The sequence below is a fragment of the Oncorhynchus nerka genome, linkage group LG9b (assembly GCF_034236695.1).
Source record: "Oncorhynchus nerka isolate Pitt River linkage group LG9b, Oner_Uvic_2.0, whole genome shotgun sequence".
Lineage (NCBI taxonomy): Eukaryota > Metazoa > Chordata > Actinopteri > Salmoniformes > Salmonidae > Oncorhynchus > Oncorhynchus nerka.
This window is the reverse complement of record NC_088424.1, coordinates 38,674,417-38,693,888: the sequence shown is the minus strand read 5'-3', so window position 1 is coordinate 38,693,888 and position 19,472 is coordinate 38,674,417. Positions and strand designations below refer to the sequence as shown.

At 43.8% G+C, this 19,472-nt stretch overlaps 1 protein-coding gene across 1 annotated transcript in view; it reads right to left on the bottom strand.

Annotated features, from left to right (window-relative positions):
- LOC115120139 (myomegalin-like) overlaps positions 1 to 16,675 on the bottom strand; it is a 112,491-nt gene extending 95,816 nt beyond the window's left edge. Inside the window, exon 1 of the mRNA XM_065013673.1 lies at positions 16,127 to 16,675. Coding sequence (XP_064869745.1) covers positions 16,127 to 16,267 — 141 coding nt within the window. The 5' untranslated portion in view covers positions 16,268 to 16,675. The remainder of the gene's footprint in view (positions 1 to 16,126) is intronic.
- Between the last annotated feature and the right edge of the window lie 2,797 nt (positions 16,676 to 19,472).

Here is a 19,472-nt window from a genome sequence, read left to right as displayed (position 1 = left end):
CCATTCCACCCATTACAATGAGCCCGTCTTCCTGTAGCTCCTCCCACCAGCCTCCACTGACTTGTACTGCCTTGCAAAGACCCCTGATGCCCAGAGGAACAGTATACCCTATTACTCTCCTGGAAACTCCTGCCTTCCAAATGCACCTAGTGCTTGTCCTGTACAGTATCCAGTGTCTTCTATCCCCCTCCAAAACCATCCCACAGCTAGCCAGCAACAGCAACCCTACACGCACAACCTGTCCTCTCTCCTTCTCACCCACAACCCCCAAATACCTTCACCATCTACACCTGATCCCCACACCCCTCCTATGCTGCATCAATTTTCCTCCTTCCCTCCCCCTCTCTCTGCTGTATCAATCAGAGTGGTGTGGTGTGCATACGTAACATTAGTAGGGAACATGGTTCTCTCCTGTCACAGATGTTATATTTTATGATGGGACAGGCTGCCAGGAAACCCAAACTTTTTGGAGGTTACCAAAAATCTATAATGTCCTGTCCATTGCACACTTTACTTTAAACCTATCAAAGTTTAACAAAGAATGCATATCAATTCATAGAATAAACATGTATCAATCTGGACTGGTCCCAGATCTGTTAGAGATCTTGCTAACATCAGCTCTTTGCCACATCTCACACCAGTGCAAAGCACATTTTTATTACATCCTTTATTTAACTAGGCAAGTCAGTTAAGAACAAATTTTTATTTACAATGACGGCCTACCCCGGCCAAACCCGGACAACACTGGGCCAATTGTGCACCGCTCTATGGGACTCCCAATAACAGCCGGTTGAAGATACAGCCTGGACTCGAACCAGGGTGTCTGTAGTGACCGCTCTAGCACTGAGATGCAGTGCCTTAGACCGCTGCACCACTCAGGAGTTAGTAGAGGTTACAAAACGTATCCAGGACTTTCAACAGCCCTGGTTCCATTGCCAAACATACATTTTAATAGGCTACTGTGTAAATACAACATAAAGTTATTATATTTTCATCATTATAAAGGTAAAATGTCATTCCCCTCACCTCACAATGGAGGGTAACTAACTGTTAGGCTCACATACTTAAACCAGGGGGAAAGCAGAGCATCTCTGGGGCTTATACCAGGGGTCAGGGGTTAAAGTACACACCTTGGTTATCTGCTCTGACAGGCACAGTGAACCAGAATAGGGTTCTGAGCTAGGACAGGTGTCACGCCCTGACCTTAGATATCACAGTTTTTCTATATATTTTGGTTAGGTCAGGGTGTGACTAGGGTGGGTACTCTAGTTTTTCTATGTCTAGGGGTTTTTGTATGTCTAGGGGTTTTTGTATGTCTATGTTGGCATGATATGGTTCCCAATCAGAGACAGCTGTTTATCGTTGTCTCTGATTGGGGATCATATTCAGGTAGCCATTTTACTCATTTGTGTTGTGGGATCTTGTCTATGTATAGTTGCCTGTCAGCACTATTTGTATAGCTTCAGGTTTCGTTTGGTTGTTTGTTGTTTTGTTGAGTGAGTTTCGATTTATTAAAATTATGTGGAACTCTACTCACGCTGCGCCTTGGTCTGATCCTTACGACGAACGTGACAACAGGGCCTTTAAGATAGGGATTTGGGATATGGAAAATGGATTGGCAATGTGACTGGGAATTAATGGTGAGGTTCAATTGTCCAGTTGTGACCCTGGACAGGGATAAGACACTACCGTCTCTCTCTCTTTCTTTCGTGTTATTGTTGCTTATCTCTGTCCTCTTTCTCTTATCTCTCTTTTCACTCTCTGAAATTCAAACTGTATTCTATTCTCACTTTTTCTCTCAATATTTTCTATTCCATTTCTCTCATTTCCTGTCTCCCACATCCTTCCATCTCTCTCACTCTGTCAGACCTGTATGTAGTATTATAGTTCTTCCCCCAGTCTATTGACCTTTAGAATCTGCTCTGTCTTCTAGCCAGAGAGGTATTCCAGTTCATCACACCTTCATAGCAAAACTATCTGTCTGTCCTTAACACTCACACTGACCCTGGATACATGTGCACACACACAGAGTAAGCAGACCCCCAGTGCACGTGTCACTAGAGCTCACCCACACTGAAACTGGCATTTTGGCCTTTTGGACTGGTATTGACACACAACCTTTAGTTAATGACTACGCTGTGTCCTTGCAGTGTGAAATATAAATCTTATTGATCTTATACATTTAGGAAATACTTCAGCAAAACAAAAGCAATGTTCGTAAGATAACATTTTACATAAACATTTTAGCAATTTAGCAGACAATGTTACCCAGAGAGACTTACAAAAGCCAAAGTCACGTAAACAAATTGAAATTAATTTCAACGGATTTCACATCATTAGTCACTGCTTGACAGACAGTAACCGGAATTTTTTCCTGTTATCCACACAGCTCTAAATATAGGAGTCCATGGTGCACCTGCTATTCCTGCCCCCCTCCCCGCCCCCTCGGCCCACAGTAACAGTTCCCCTTATAACTAGATATGCACTGGAGTGGTACAAGGCTGCCTGATTGGCCGAGACATGGGGTTAAGAGTATAGTGCTAGGCCTAGCCGCTGACACACACACACTTAGCCATGCATTCACACACGCATACAGTGGGGTCTGAAATTATTGACACCCTTGATAAAGATGAGCGATAATGACTGTATAAAATATATTATTTAAATACTGAGCTATATTGTATGCTCAAATAAAGTATATACCTTTATACTAATACAATTGCCTAGAGAAAGATATTTTGTTTAACAAGTATTACAAAACTATATCAACAAGGTAGAGGTAACAATTATTGACATCCCATAAGATTCTAGGAATATTTGGTCCCATATTCTTAGCACGCAATGCTTACATTAAGCTTGTGACTCTACAAACTTGTTGGATGCATTTGCAGTTTTTCTTGGGTGTGTTTCAGATTATTTTGTGCCCAATAGAAATGAATGGTAAATAATGTAATGTGTCATTCATTTTGGAGCCACTTTTATTATAAGAAATAAGAATATAATATGTTTCCAAACACTTCCAAATTAATATGGATGCTAACATGATTATGGATGGTCCTGAATGAATCCTGAATAATGATGAGTGAGAAAGTTACAGAGGGTCAAAGATCATAACCCCAAGACATGCTAACCTCCCCTGTTATGAGTAATGGTGAGAGGTTAGCATGGGTTGGGGGTATGATCTTTGACCCTCTGTAACTTTCTAAATCATCATTAATCACAATTCAAGTGACTCCATAATAACACAATACATGATTTACCATTCATTTCTATTGGGCACAACATAATCTGAAACGCAACCAAAACTAACTGCAAATTCATATTTCATTGAAATATGCTAGAAATATGAGACCAAATACTAAACCTTTGACTACTTTATTTATAAGAATCTTTAAGTACCTTTGAAAAAAAAATGTGTACTTGTTAATCCGAATAATTTTTTATACTGACATGCATGTGTAACCGATGTGAAATGGCTAGCTAGTTAGCGGGGTGCGCGCTAATAGCGTTTCAATCGGTGACGTCACTCGCTCTGAGACTTTGAAGTAGTTGTTCCCCTTGCTCTGCAAGGGCCGCGGCTTTTGTGGAGTGATGGGTAACGATGCTTTGAGAGTGACTGTTGTCGATGTGTGCAGATGTGTGCTCGAACCAGGAGCCCAGGAAGGGGTGAGGAGAGGGACGGAAGCTATACTGTACACATGCACAGATATTGGGATGAAAACAAGTAAGTCAAACCCATTGCAGAAAAACAAATGTGTTGAATAAATGATTGTACTCAAGCTTGGACTATATATAGAAATCCTCTCCCTCCCACTCTGAGCAGGGAGTGTAAACTAAGACAACAGAAACGGTGCCAGGAAATCAACTGAATCAAGCAGATCAACAAAGAAACAATCCCAAGGCCAAATTAACATAATTACTGTATCTGAGACAACGATTCCACTGGGCACAGATGTCATTTCAACATCTGCTTTTAACTTACATTTGGTTGAGTTGTTAACTATCATGAATTCAACGTGAAATCAACAAAACATGTCACCATGTCATTGGATTTAGGTAAAAAGTTGTGTCCAAAAAATACCTAACTCCCTTACGTTGAATACTTTTTAAAAATCCAATCAGTTTTCCCACCTTTATTCAATGTCCTCACATAGATTGTTTTGTTGAAAGGAGGTGGAAACAACATTGATTCAACCAGTATTTGTCCAGTGGGAAGTGACAGCATTATCATATTGTCTTGGACTAGTAACCAGAAGGTTGCAAGTTCAAACCCCCGAGCTGACAAGGTACAAATCTGTCGTTCTGCCCCTGAACAGGCAGTTAACCCACTGTTCCTAGGCTGTCATTGAAAATAAGAATTTGTTCTTAACTGACTTGCCTGGTTAAATAAAAATAAAATAAAAGGCCATTCCAAGACATTTAAATGTTTCCCCTTAAACCACTCGAGTGTTGCTTTACCAGTATGCTTAGGGTCATTGTCCTGCTGGAAGGTGAACCTCCGTCCCAGTCTCAAATCTCTGGAAGACTGAAACAGATTTCCCTCAAGAATTTCCCTGTATTTAGTGTCATCCATCATTTCTTCAAATCTGACCAGTTTCCCAGTCCCTGCTGATGAAAAACAGGATGGTGTTCTCAGGGTGATGTGAGGTGTTGGGTTTGTGCCAGACATAGTGTTTTCCTTGATGGCCAAAAAACTCCATTTTAGTCAGAGTAGCTTCTTCCATATGTTTGGGGAGTCTCCCACATGCCTTCTGGCGTACACCAAACGTGTTTGCTTATTTTTTTCTTTAAGCAATGGCTTTATTCTGGCCACTCTTCCATAAAGCCCAGCTCTATGGATTGTACGGCTAAAAGTGGTCCTATGGACAGATACTCCAATCTCCTCTGTGGAGCTTTGCAGCTCCTTCAGGGTTACCTTTGGTCTCTTTGTTGCCTTCCTGATTAATGCCCTCCTTGCCTGGTCCGTGATTTTTAGTGGGCGGCTCCTGGTAAGTTTGTTGTGGTGCCAGAATATATATGTTAAAAGTTTTGGATATTTTTTTATAACCCAACCCTGATCTGTACTTCTCCCTGACCTGTTTGGAGAGCTCCTTGGTCTTCATGGTGCAGTTTGTTTGGTGGTTCCCCTTGCTTAGTGGTGTTGCAGACTCTGTGGCCTTTCAGAACAGGTCATATACTGAGATCATGTGACAGATTATGTGACACTTAGATTGCACACAGGTGGACTTTATTTAATTCATTGTGTGACTTCTGAATGTAATTGGTTGCACCAGATCTTATTTAAGGGCTTCATAGGAAAGGGGGTGAATAAATATGCACACACCACTTTTCCGTAATTTTCTTCATTTCACTTCACCAATTTGGACTATTTTGTGTATGTCTATTACATGAAATCGACATAAAAATCAATTTAAATTACAGGTTGTAATGCAACAAAATAGGAAAAACGCCAAGATGGTGAATACTTTTGCAAGGCACTGTATGAGATAGTTTGGATGGCTGACCATCTGTGGGCTATCGCAGGGGTCCATCACACCTGTGGTAATCTCTAGGAAGGGACGTTCCCTTCTCACAGAACGCTGGGAGCGTGGACACCGTTGAAGGTGTGAAGACACAATGAAACGTGAAATTGTCAATGAATGTTACTGTGTGAATTAAATTGTCATGTTTGGATTGTTTCAAGTGTTCCTAAAGAGCTAGAAATGTTGATATGTTTCATTGTGCTGGATTTATTGTTAATTTGTTTATCGGATGGCGGTCAGTTCAAAGAGGGAGCAACGCAGATGTACACTCCTATCATTAAGATGAGAGTTGTGATGATTAGATCCAAGAATGCGTGTGTTGCTTTCCTGCCTTTTGTTGTAATGTTTTGTGCCATGCAAAGTGATGTTAATTAGACGATATGAGACACTGGGATTTGGCTGGGTTGACACTTTGCTCATGGAGTCAATGTAATTATCCTGGCGTAGCGTTCCATTACATTATAGTGTGTTTTTATACATAACCTATAGACTTTTAGATAGCATGTATCTTGTGGCAACCACCATCGATAAAAGACAGTACTGTGCAGCCGTCTTCATCAACCTGGCCAAGGCTTCCACATTCTTATCGGCAGACTCAATAGCCTCAGTTTCTCAAATGACTGCCTCCCCTGGTTCACCAACTACTTCTCAGATAGAGTTCAGTGTGTCAAATCGGAGGGCCCGTTGTCTGGACCTCTAGTAGTCTCTATGGGGGTGCCACAGGGTTCAATTCTCGGGCCGACTCTTTTCTCTGTATATATCAATGATGTCGCTCTTGCTGCTGCTGATTCTCTGATCCACCACACTGTGTTAACAAACCTCCAAACAAACTTCAATGCCATGCAACACTCCTTCCGTGGCCTCCAACTCCAAGTAAAACTAAGTGCATGCTCTTCAACCGATTGCTGCCCGCCCCCGCCCAACCAGCATCACTACTCTGGACGGTTCTGCCTTAGCATAAGTGAACAACTACAAATACCTAGGTGTCTGGTTAGACTGTAAACTCTCCTTCCAGACTCACATTAAGCATCTCCAATCCAATTTTAAATCTAGAATTGGCTTCCTATTTCGCAACAAAGCATCCTTCACTCATGCTGCCAAACATACCCTCGAAGAACTGATTATCCTACCGATCCTTGACTTCGGCGATGTCATTTACAAAATAACCTCCAACACTCTACTCAGCAAATTGGATGTAGTCTATCACAGTGCCATCCGTTTTGTCACCAAAGCCCCATATACTACCCACCACTACTCTCGTTGGCTGGCCCTCGCTACATATTCGGCACCAAACCCACTGGCTCCAGGTCATCCAGGTCATCTAAGTCTTTGCTAGGTAAAGCCCCACCTTGTCTCAGCTCACTGGTCACCATAGCAGCACCCACCCGTAGTTCACGCTCCAGCAGATATAGTTCACTGGTCACCCCCAAAGCCAACACTTCCTTTGGCTGCCTTTCCATCCAGTTCTCTGCTGCCAATGACTGGAACGAATTGCAAAAAATCACTGAAGCTGGAGACTTATATCTCCCTCTCTAACTTTAAGCATCAGCTGTCAGAGCAGCTTACCGATCACTGTACCTGTACACAGCCCATCTGTAAATAGCACACCCAACTGCCTCATCCTCATATTGTTATTTTTGTTGTTGTTGCTTTTATGCACCCTAGTATCTCTACATGCACATCATCATCTGCACTTCTATCACTCCAGTGTTAATGCTAAATTGTAATTATTTTGCCTCTATGGCCTATTTATTGCCTTACCTCCCTAATCTTACTACATTTGTACACACTGTACATATACTTGTTATATTGTGTTATTGACTGTAGGTTTATTTATCCCATGTGTAACTCTGTGTTGATGTTTATGTCACACTGCTTTGCTTTATCCTGGCCAGGTCGCAGTTATAAATGAAACTTGTTCTCAACTGGCCTACCTGGTTAAATAAATGTGATCTGGCCTACCTGGTTAAATAAATGTGATCTGGCCTACCTGGTTAAATAAAGGTGAAATAAAAAATGTATAAAAAATGGAAGACTTCTGGTATGTACTATTTGTCAATTGTATTCTTATTGTGTAACTGTAATAAATCTGACTACGTTTAAATGGATACGAACCGTAGTCCTCATACTTCAGAATAATATTCCTTGAATTATTATTTTGTGAATAGTAATTATAATGGTTACTAATGGTAATTATAACCCGGGTGGTTCGAGCAGTGAATGTTGATTGGCTGACAGCCGTGGTATATCAGAACGTACACCACGGGTATGACTTTTTTACTGCTCTAATTACACTAGTAACCAGTTTATAATAGCAATAATGCATCTTGGGGGTTTGTGGTATATGGCCAATATACCTTGGATAAGGGCTGTATCCAGGCACTCCGCGTTGCATCGTGCTTAAGAACAGCCCTTAGCTGTGCTATATTGGTCATATTGCACACCCCCTCATGCCTATTGCTTAATTATAACATGATAAAACATGAAAGTGTCAGTTTGGTCAAACCTCTTTCTACTCAATTAGCTGTGGCATGCACGATAGAGGATGAGTCAGAGCACATTCAGGTCTTGTTTATTTGGATCAGATCAGCCATCTTGTTATTTGGATAAGGTTAGCCATCTTGTTAATTTGGATAAGGTCAGCCATCTTGTTTATTTGGATCATATCAGCCATCTTGTTTGCATGATTCTCATATCAGAGGTTTACTGATGATCAGGGAGGAGATTAAGGGCTGAAGAAGAATGTATTGGAAGAATGTAGACACACACAATCACACACTCACACACAGATGAAAGCCAGCATGAAAACATACAAACACACACATACACACACACAGCACATAGCCACGCACATTAATCTCTCTACTACACCACTACTCCTCTCTGGAGTGGTGGCCTATAGGGATTCTGGCGAAGGGACCAATAATGGATTTTACCATTTCCATCCGCACCCAGACAACAGCTGGCTCACAGAGTCACCTTACACATACACACAGACCAAGAACACACAAACACACTTAGAACACACACACATGCACACCCCCACTCACACATACACTATATATACAAAAGTATGTGGACACCCATTCAAATTAGTGGATTTGGCTATTTCAGCAACACCCCTTGCTGACAGGTGTATGAAATCGAGCACACAGCCATACAATCTCCATAGACCAACATTGTCAGTAGAATGTCTTTACTGAAGAGCTCAGTGACTTTCAATGTGGCACCGTCATAGGATGCCACCTTTCTGACGGACAAATCTAGGTTTGGCGGATGCCAGGAGAACACCACCTGCCAGAATGCATAGAGTCAATTGTAACGTCTGATGGAGGAGGCATAGTGGTCTGGGGCTGTTTTTCATGGTTTGGGCTAGTTCCTGTGAAGGGAAATCTTAACGCTACAGCAATACAATGACATTCTAGAGCCCTCAAACTCAACTCTGCACCTCAAAGCCAGTTCCCATGCATTTTTTCATTGTTCCCCTCTAATCAGGGACTTATTTAGACCAGCGACACCAGGTTTCTGCAATTAATTAACAGGTAGAACAGAAAACTAGCAGGCTCGAGACCTCTTAGGGTAAGAGCTGAGTACCCTGGCCTCCCGGGTGGCGCAGTGGTTAAGGGCACTGTACTTCAGCTTGGCTGACAGCCGTGGTATATTTTTTTGTGCCACCAGAGACTCTGGGTTCGTGCCCAGGCTCTGTCGTAACCGGCCGCGACTGGGAGGTCCGTGGGGCGACGCACAATTGGCCTATCGTCATCCGGGTTAGGGAGGGCTTGGCCGGTAGGGATATCCTTGTCTCGTCGCGCACCAGCGACACCTGTGGCGGGCCGGGCGTAGTGCGTGCTAACCAAGGTTGCCAGGTGCACAGTGTTTCCTCAGACACATTTGTGCAGCTGGCTTCTGGGTTGGATGCGCGCTGTGTTAAGAAGCAGTGCGGCTTGGTTGGATTGTGTATCGGAGGACGCATGACTTTCAACCTTCGTCTCTCCCGAGCCCGTACGGGAGTTGTAGCGATGAGACAAGATAGTAGCTACTAACAATTGGATACCACAAAATTGGGTAGAAAAAGGGGTAAAAATTCAACAACAAAAAAAGGAAAGAGTTGAGTACCCTTATTCTAAATTATTTTGTGCTTCCAACTTTGTGGCAACAGTTTGGGGAAGGCCTGCTCCTGTTGCAGCATGACAATTCCCTCGTTCTCAAAGCGAGGTCCATACAGAAATAGTTTGTTGAGATCAGTGTGGAAGAACTTGACTGGCATGCACAGAGCCCTGACCTCAACCCCATCAAACACCTTTGGGATCAATTGGAATGCCGACTGTGAGCCAAGCCTAATCGCCCAACATCAGTTGCCGACCTCACTAAGGTTCTTGTGGCTGAGTAGAAACAAATGCCCGCAGCAATGTTCAGACATCTAGTGGAAAGCCTTCCCAGAAGAGTGGAGGCTGTTATAGCAGCAAAGTGGGGACCAACTCCATATTAATGCCCATGATTTTGGAATGAGATGTTCGAGCCGGTGTCCACATACTTTCGGTAATGTAGTGTATATATGATCTCACACACCCTCCCCTCACACCCCCTTGTAACATGCATCTCGGAGGTCAGATGAGGCAGCAGGCTACCATCTCGTACCCCAGACTGCTGCCCTTTCCCTGGGATTAGGAGCTGTCTGTGTGCCAACCTGAGGATGAGACCAGCCTAAGAGCTGTGTGTGTGTGTGTGTGTGTGTGTGTGTGTGTGTGTGTGTGTGTGTGTGTGTGTGTGTGTGTGTGTGTGTGTGTGTGTGTGTGTGTGTGTGTGTGTGTGTGTGTGTGTGTGTGTGTGTGTGTGTGTGTGTGTGTGTGTGTGTGTGTGTGTGTGTGTGCGCGTGCGTGCGTGGGTGGGTGGGTTCCAAAGGTCCTCACAAGGATAGTAAAAAAGGAAGGAAAAAGGCCCGCACCCAACTCTAACCTGCAAATATAGACAATATGCTATAAGCTACAGTCAAAGACTGCAGAACGATTTCTTTAACAGGGGTTGCAGGATTGTTTTTTGTTGCCTGATTTTGATATGTTTCTGCTTATAATTTCCTCCATTTTGGAAGGCTATTTTTCAGTAAACATGTCTATAATTAGATATATGTAGCTTCGCTTTTGTCATTATTGTAACGGTTGTCGTCGGGAGAAACAGAGGACCAAGTTGTAATTTAATAAAGAATGAATACTGAAACAAAAAACAATACACGACTAACGAACAGTCCTGAACGGTGCAACAAAACACAGAACAGAAAATAAACACCCACCATTCAAAAGTGAAACCAGGCTACCTAAGTATGATTCTCAATCAGGGACAATGATTGACAACTGCCTCTGATTGAGAACCATACCAGGCCGAACACAGAAAATCCCAAATTATAGAAAAAGGGACATAGACAGCCCACCCAACTCACGCCCTGACCATACTAAAACAAAGACATAACAAAGGAACTAAGGTCAGAACGTGACAGTACCTCTCTCCCCCCCCCCCCAAAGGTGCAAAACCTGAACCTATAGGGGAGGGTCGTGGTGGGTGTCTGTCCGCGGTGGTGGCTCTGGTGCCACCCCACTCCACCATACTCCACCATCTTTGTCTGCCTCCTCAACCGCCTCCGTGGCCTCTTTCGAGCGGCGACCTTCGCCGCCGACCTCGGACTGGGGACCCTAGCAATGGGTCCCGAATGGACGGGAGATTCCGGCAGCACCGGACAGGCGGGAGACTCCTGCAGTGCCTAGCTCATCTCCCACTCCCCAGGTGCTCTCATTTGTTGACTTCTGTAACCATAAAGCCTTGGTTTCATGCATGTTAACATTAGAAGCCTACTCCCTAAGTTTGTTTTACTCACTGCTTTAGCACACTCTGCCAACCCGGATGTCTTAACCATGTCTGAATCCTGGCTTAGGAAAACAACCAAAAACCCTGAAATCTCCATCCCCAACTATAACATTTTCCGCCAAGATAGAACTGCCAAAGTGGGCGGTGTTGCAATCTACTGCAAAGATAGCCTGCAGAGTTCTGTCTTAATATCCAGGTCTGTACCCAAACAATTCGAGCATCTACTTCTAAAAATGCACCTTTCCAGAAACACGTCTCTCACTGTTGCCGCTTGCTATAGACCACCCTCTGCCCCGAGCTGTGCCCTCGACACCATATGTGAATTGATTGCCCCCCATCTATCTTCTGAGCTCGTGCTGTTAGGTGACCTAAACTGGCCATCCTGCAATCTAAACTTGATGCCCTCAATCTCACACAAATTATCAATGAACCTACCATGTACAACCTCAAATCCGTAAACACAGGCACCCTCATAGATATCATCCTAACTAACTCACCCTCCAAATACACCTCTGCTGTTTTCAATCAAGATCTCAGCGATCACTGCCTCATTGCCTGCATCCGTAATGGGTCTGCGACCAAACGATCACCCCTCATCACTGTCAAACGCTTCCTAAAACACTTCTGCGAGCAGGCCTTTCTAATCGACCTAGCCGGGGTATCCTGGAATGACATTGACCTCATCCCGTCAGTAGAGGATGCCTGGTTATTCTTTAAAAGTGCCTTCCTCACCATCTTAAATAAGCATGCCCCGTTCAAAAAATGTAGAACTAGGGATAGATTTAGTCCTTGGTTCACTCCAAACTTGTCTGCCCTTGACCAGCACAAAAACATCCTGAGGCGTTCTGCATTAGCATCGAATAGCCCCCGTGATATGCAACTTTTCAGGGAAGTGAGGAACAAATATACACAGGCAGTAAGGAAAGCTAAGGCTAGCTTTTTCAAACAGAAATTTGCATCCTGTAGTACAAACTCAAAAAAGTTCTGGGACACTGTAAAGTCCATGGAGAATAAGAGCACCTCCTCCCAGCTGCCCACTGCTCTGAGACTAGGAAACATTGTTACCACCGATAAACCCACTATAATTGAGCATTTCAATTAGCATTTCTCTACGGATGGCCATGCTTTCCACCTGGCTACCCCTACCCCGGTAAACAGCCCTGCACCCTCCACAGCAACCCACCCAAGCCCCCACCATTTCTCCTTCACCCAAATTCAGATAGCTGATGTTCTGAAAGCGCTGCAAAATCTGGACCCCTACAAATCAGCCGGACTAGACAATCTGGACCCTCTCTTTCTAAAATTATCTGCCGAAATTGTTGCAGCCACTCTTACTAGCCTGTTCAACCTCTCTTTCGTAAATGTCTGAGATTCCCAAAGATTGGACAGCTGCCGCAGTCTTCCCCCTCTTCAAAGGGGTTGACACTCTAGACCCAAACTGCTACAGACCTATATCTATGCTACCCTGTCTTTCTAAGGTCTTCGAAAGCCATGTTAACAAACAGATTACCGACCATTTAGAATCCCACCGTACCTTCTCCGCTATGCAATCTGGTTTCCGAACTGGTCATGGGTGCACCTCAGCCACGCTCAAGGTCCTAAATGCCATCATAACCGCCATCAATACCATTCATTACTGTGCAGGAGTATTCATCGACCTGGCCAAGGCTTTCGACTCTGTCAATCACCACATTCTTATTGCCAAACTCGACAGGCTTGGTTTCTCAAATGATTGCCTCGCCTAGTTCACCAACTACTTCTCTGATAGAGTTCAGTGTGTCAAATTGGAGGGCCTGTTGTCCGGACCTCTGGCAGTCTTTATGGGGGAGCCACAGGGTTCAATTCTCAGGACGACTCTCCTGTCTGTATACATCAATGATGTCGCTCTTGCTGCTGGTGATTTTCTGATTCACCTCTATGCAGACGACACCATTCTGTATACTTCTGGCCCCTCTTTGGACACTGTGTTTACTAACCTCCAGTCGAGCTTCAATGCCATACAACTCTCCTTCCGCGGTCTCCAACTGCTCTTAAATGCATGTAAAACTCAATGCATGCTTTTCAATCAAGCCTGCCCGCCCGTCCAGCATCAAGACAATATATATTGTCATGGCTCCCGAGTGGCGCGCAATGGGATTGCCTTGCAGTTCTCCAGCTGTATCCACTGAAAGCGCACGAAGTTCAAGGCACGAGGGCAGGGGGCACAGGATGGGCCGCAGACCTAGCCCATGGGGGAGGGGGGGGGGGGTGAAACCCCACCCTGCCACAGTGGGTAGCACATAGCAACACTTTAAGGGGCATTGCACTAAAATTGGCGTTGACTAGGGAAACGTTTCCTCTGTTCTTAGTGCCAGTCTGCACGTTCAAACAATGTAACTAATAATTTGCATATTTTTTCGTTAATAAAATAATTATAATAATACTCTTTCAAAATGCCGATGTTTATTTAGTTATGGATCCATATCGAATTACTATGGGATTAAATACCACTGAATTGCAGAAATATTGGAACAAAGTTGTCTAATGAAGGTAAACAAATGTTTGCTTTCTAGAAAATACTCTTTCAAACACACACGGTCACGTTGTACAGCGCCATTATGGCTATTAGCAGGTAGCTGGACAATAGACTTGCCTGGAAGGAGGGTAGGGGGAGAGTTCTATCATCAAATGTATATCTAAGTTAGGTTGGCTGTATCACAACTGGCCGTGATTGGTTGCAATTTCAGTTTAATCCACCAGAAAAGACAAAACAAATAATACCACAAAAAGTATGATTATGTATCACATCTGCCTGTGATTTGGAGTTTCATAGGGTGGCACACAATTGGCCCAGCGTTTCTCTCCCTCTAAAAACAAAAATAAATGTTTTGGCCTTTACAAATATTATTTTGGCCTTTATTCAGATTACAATTGCTCACTTTGCTTCTCAGAGATGCCCTCTGGTGGTCAAATTAGCACTAACTAGCATTAATGGTACCAGTAGTTCACACTTAAATAACGTGCCATAGAATTCTGCGGCACCATTCAAGCTGTGCTGCAGTACGCTGCAACTTTTAAAGGACAAACCACTGTACCATAGGCCTAGTTGAAGTCCGATCTTGTGACTGTCCAATTTGTAGCGCCTCACAATCATCACACTGCTATCATCCTCTTTTACCACTTCACCAAATCTTTTACAAACATTACTTTTCTGGCCCTCCCTTCTCTTTATTTTCAACCCTCAATTTCGCAGCTTTTCTTTTATTGAATTGAACTTCGACAATGTCGTTTTTGCCTCCGTGGATTTACGTTAACTTTTTCTATCCGTTCCCAAAAGTAGCGTGTAGGCAGGCTATTGTGCGCGCATACAGTTACACCCTAAAGTTTAGGCTTATGCACTAATGCCATATGGCCTAATATAATGTGTGTGTGCCTATGTCTCTTCACAGTCCCACTGTTCCATAAGGTGTATTTTTTATCTGTTTTTAAAATCTGATTCTACTGCTTGCATCAGTTACCTGATGTGGAATAGAGTTCTATGTAGTCATGGCTCTATGTAGTACTGTGCACCTCCCATAGTCTGTTCTGGACTTGGGGACTGTGAAGAGACCTCTGGTGGCATGTCTTGTGGAGCCAGGAGAGATTGACATGCATTTTATTAATGATATCTCTCTTTGTACATTTAAGTTGTCAAACGAGCGCTACATTCTACCCATAGACACCAGACAGAACACACAACCACACCAGAGGAACCCCAGCAGAGGAACCACACCAGAGGAACCCCAGCAGAGGAACCACAGCAGAGGAACCCCAGCAGAGTAGATAATGTCTAAAATGCCCATTATATGGCTTCCTGTAGCAGGATCATAGCTAGAAGATAATGCTTTTGTCAAATTAATGTCCTTTTTTTGTGCATTTTAGCTAACCCTGACCCTTTTCCAAACCTTAACCTAATACACCACCTTCCGGAGACACCTGAAACCCCACCTATTTAAGGAATGCCTAGGATAGGATAAAGTAATCCCTCTCACCCCCCTTAAAAGATTTAGATGCACTACTGTTCCACTGGATGTCATAAGGTGAATGCACCAATTTGTAAGTCGCTCTGGATAAGAGCGTCTGCTAAATGACTTAAATGTAAATGTAAATGTACTCCTAACCTGCTACGTTAATTATCCTAACCTGCTGCATAAGTTCTCCTAACCTGCTAAGAAAAGTCAAATCTGATGTTAATTTGACAAAAGCTGGATCCCTTCTAGCCATGAACCTGTAGCAGGGACCACTGTAGGACAATGACATCATAGAGAAATAATGTGTACCATCTCCTCAGAGGGACACACACAGAACATTGTGTCAGCTCATCTCATCCTCCCTTCACCTAGAGTTGGGCTCAATTCCATTTCAATTCCTCAGTCAGTTGAATTGATTCTTATACAATAACACAACTATTACTACTAGAAAGTACCCTCTGTAACCTGGTAGTTAACATAGATGACAACAGACTAACCTGACTGCATGACTGCATGTGCTTAGTGAGTTGAACATCTACGGCTCTGTTCAATGCCTGAACTGACTGGAACACAGAATGTATTGACCCTACCGCTGCTTTTAACATAATGGACAAAACCCTTCATCTTCCATCACTTCATCCCAACATTGTGACATGCATGCAGAGACAGACACACACACACACACACACACACACACACACACACACACACACACACACACACACACACACACACACACACACACACACACACACTCACCGTGCGGTAGACATGATCACTGGTGTCCTCGTACTTCTGCAGGATCCTCTCCTCCAGGAAGTAGATGCGGAGCTTGAGGCTGAAGTTCTCCTTCTTCAGGTCATTGAGATGCTGCGACAGAGTACGGTAACCGTTAGACATGTCACTTTAAAACCAACGGCAACCCGCAGACATGTCCCTTATAAGTCAGAGAATACGGTAACCATTTGACATGGCCGTGTTATTGGGAAAATACGGTAACCGTTAAAAAATATGGTAGCCGTTTGACATGTCCATGATATAGATCAGAAAGTCCGGTAACCTTTAGACATGTTATGTCCTCCTCCCGGTGGACATAATATATCGGTCCTCGGAGTCACAACGCAAAAACAACTAAAAGATGAAAACAATAAAAGTGACTTCCTAAGCTCTAGGAAGCCATGGAGAATCTACACACACACACACACACACTAACACTAAAACACCCACACACACAGGAGGAGTGTGTTGGGCCGTTTAGCGGTGCAGCCCGGGTGGTCAGAGCTGTGGCCATGCTGGCTCCATGGTGTGTTCTGGAGCCAAGGAGGCCGAACACAGGAGCTTATTTTACTGAAACAGACATGCCTGGAATCTCAGGCAGCATGGAGAGGAGGGGGGGGGGGGGGGCTCCATGGGTAAGCACGCACTTGGCATGTAAGAAGATCCAGTGGAGGCTGCTGAGGGGAGGACGACTAATAATATTGGCTGGAATGGAGTGAACGGAATGGAAACCATGTTTTTGATGTATTTGATACCATTCCACAGCTTCCGCTCCAGCCAGCCCCCCATAATATGACATTTGAAACGTTTTTATTCTTTTGGAACTTCTGTGAGTACAATGTTTACTTTTTATTGTTTATTTCACTTTCCTTTATTATCTACTTCACTTGATTTGGCAATGTTAAAATATGTTTCCCATGACAATAAAGCCCTTGAATTGAATTGTAAGAGGTAAATAGAAAGAGGTGCTAGAGTCGGGGAGGTCTGAATGGTCGTACATAACCTCTCTCTGTCTCCTTACTCTGTGTTAAAAGCACGCGTGAACGACCAGCTGAAACTCTGAACTCTGACAACAGACAGTAGGTCCTTATTCTGTAATGTGTCAGCCAACATAAACATAATACAGTACTCTGTCTATTCCTCAGTCTGTCTGTCTGTCGGTGCACAGGTACTTTGTATATAAGGGCTGCATCCTAAATTAAAATCTATTCAAATGTGCCTTTTGCTCAGATCTGCAATTGAGATCAACGGACAGTATGATACGCAATGGCTGTGCTAACCACAGATTTCAATTCGACGAATGGGCGTAATGAATCATCTGAGAGGTAGAGACAGAGACTGTAATAGGAGGCATGGCTCTGTGCCAGTGGGGCTATTTATAGGGAGCCAATCTCACAGTGACTGTCCCTCCGAGGCAGAGAATGGGGGTGGAGAGGGGAGAGAACAGGTATGTTATAGGGATGTACTGTGTATGCCCTGAAAACCACCCCTAAGTGGTTAACCGCGGCAGGTAGCCTAGTCGTTAGAGTGTTAAGCCAGTAACTGAAAGGCTGCTGGTTCGAATACCCAAGGTGAAAAATCTCTTGATGTGTCCTTGAGCAAGACACTTAATCCTAATTTGCTCCAGGGGTGCCGTACTACTACGGCTGACCCTGTAAAACAAGGGCGTCAAACTCATTCAATGGAGGACCTAGTGTCTGCAGGTTCTTGGTTTTTCCCTTCAATTAAGCCCTAGACAACCAGGAGTGGGGAGTTCCTGACTAATTAGTGACCTTAATTCATCGATCAAGTACAAGGGACGAACGAAAACCCACACCTATCCTGTGTTTGCTCCAACCCTGCCTGAAGACACCAGATAGGGGGCAGTAATATGGTGATGTCCTCTACCTTGCAAACACAATCAATTATTATATGTAGCTAAGCACAGAAAAGCGTACATACTTCAAAGACTTGAGCGATTCCACGCCAGAATAGCCCCAAAATAGTTTTTGGTATTTAAGATTGTTCTGGCAATTCTCACATAGAAACTTCATTGTAGGAAGGATGTTTGACATGCTTTTTACATTTGTGTCACAAACCAAAAGGGTACTTTTTTATGTGGCATATATTAATGTGAAAAATTGTGAAAATTTCAGAGTCTAGACATACATGTTGTCTGTATCATGTATGGTTCACATATCATAGGGTCTTACAGAAGGCATGTACTGTACAGGTCTAAAAATATCTCCACTTTCATCATGATTTTCTCTTTCTAAATGGATTCAATTGTTTTTTCCCCTCATCAATCTACACACAATACCCCATAATGAGAAAGCAAAAACAGGTTTTTATACATTTTTGCAGAGATGTTCGATCGGGTTCAAGTCCGGGGTCTGGCTGGGCCACTCAAGGACATTCAAAGACTTGTCCCGAAGCCACTCCTGCATTGTCTTGGCTGTGTGCTTAGGGTTGTTCACATCAGTCTAAGGTCCGGAGCACTCTGGAGAAAGTTTTCATCAAGGATCTCTCTGTACTTTGCTCCGTTTATCTTTCCCTCGATCCTGACTAGTCTCCCAGTCCCTGCCGCTGAAAAACATTCCCACAGCATGATGCTGCCACCACCATGCTTCACTGTAGGGATGGTGCCAGGTTTCCTCCAGACATGACGCTTGGCTCTCAGGCCAAAGTGTTCAATCTTGGTTTCATCGGACCAGAGACTCTTGTTTCTCATGGTCTGAGAATCCTTTAAGTGCCTTTTGGCAAACTCCAAGAGGGGTATCATGTGGCATTTACTGAGGAGTGGCTTCCGTCTGGCTACTCTACCTTCTGGAAAGTTCTCCCATCTCCAGAGAGGAACTCTGTCAGAGTGTCTCTGACAAAGTGACCGTCGGGTTCTTGCTCACCTCACTGACTAAGGTCCTTCTCCCCTGATTGCTCAGTTTGGCCGTGCTGCCAGCTCTAGGAAGAGTCTTGGTGGTTCCAAACTTCTTCCATTTGAGAATGATGGAGGCCACTGCGTTCTTGGGGACCTTCAACGCTGCAGAAATGTTTTGTTCTCCTTCCCCAGATCTGTGCCTCGACACAATCCTGCCTTGGAGTTCTACGGACAATTCCATCGATCTCATGGCTTGGTTTTTGCTCTGACATGCACTGTCGACAGTGGAACCTTATATAGACAGGTGTGTACCTTTCCACATCATGTCCAATCAATTGAATTGAACATAGGTGGACTCCAATCGAGTTGTAGAAACATCTCAAGGATAACCTAGGGAAACAGAATGCACCTGAGTCTTATAGAAAAGGGTCTGAAAACTTATGTCCATGTTTTTATTTTTAATATATTTTTAAT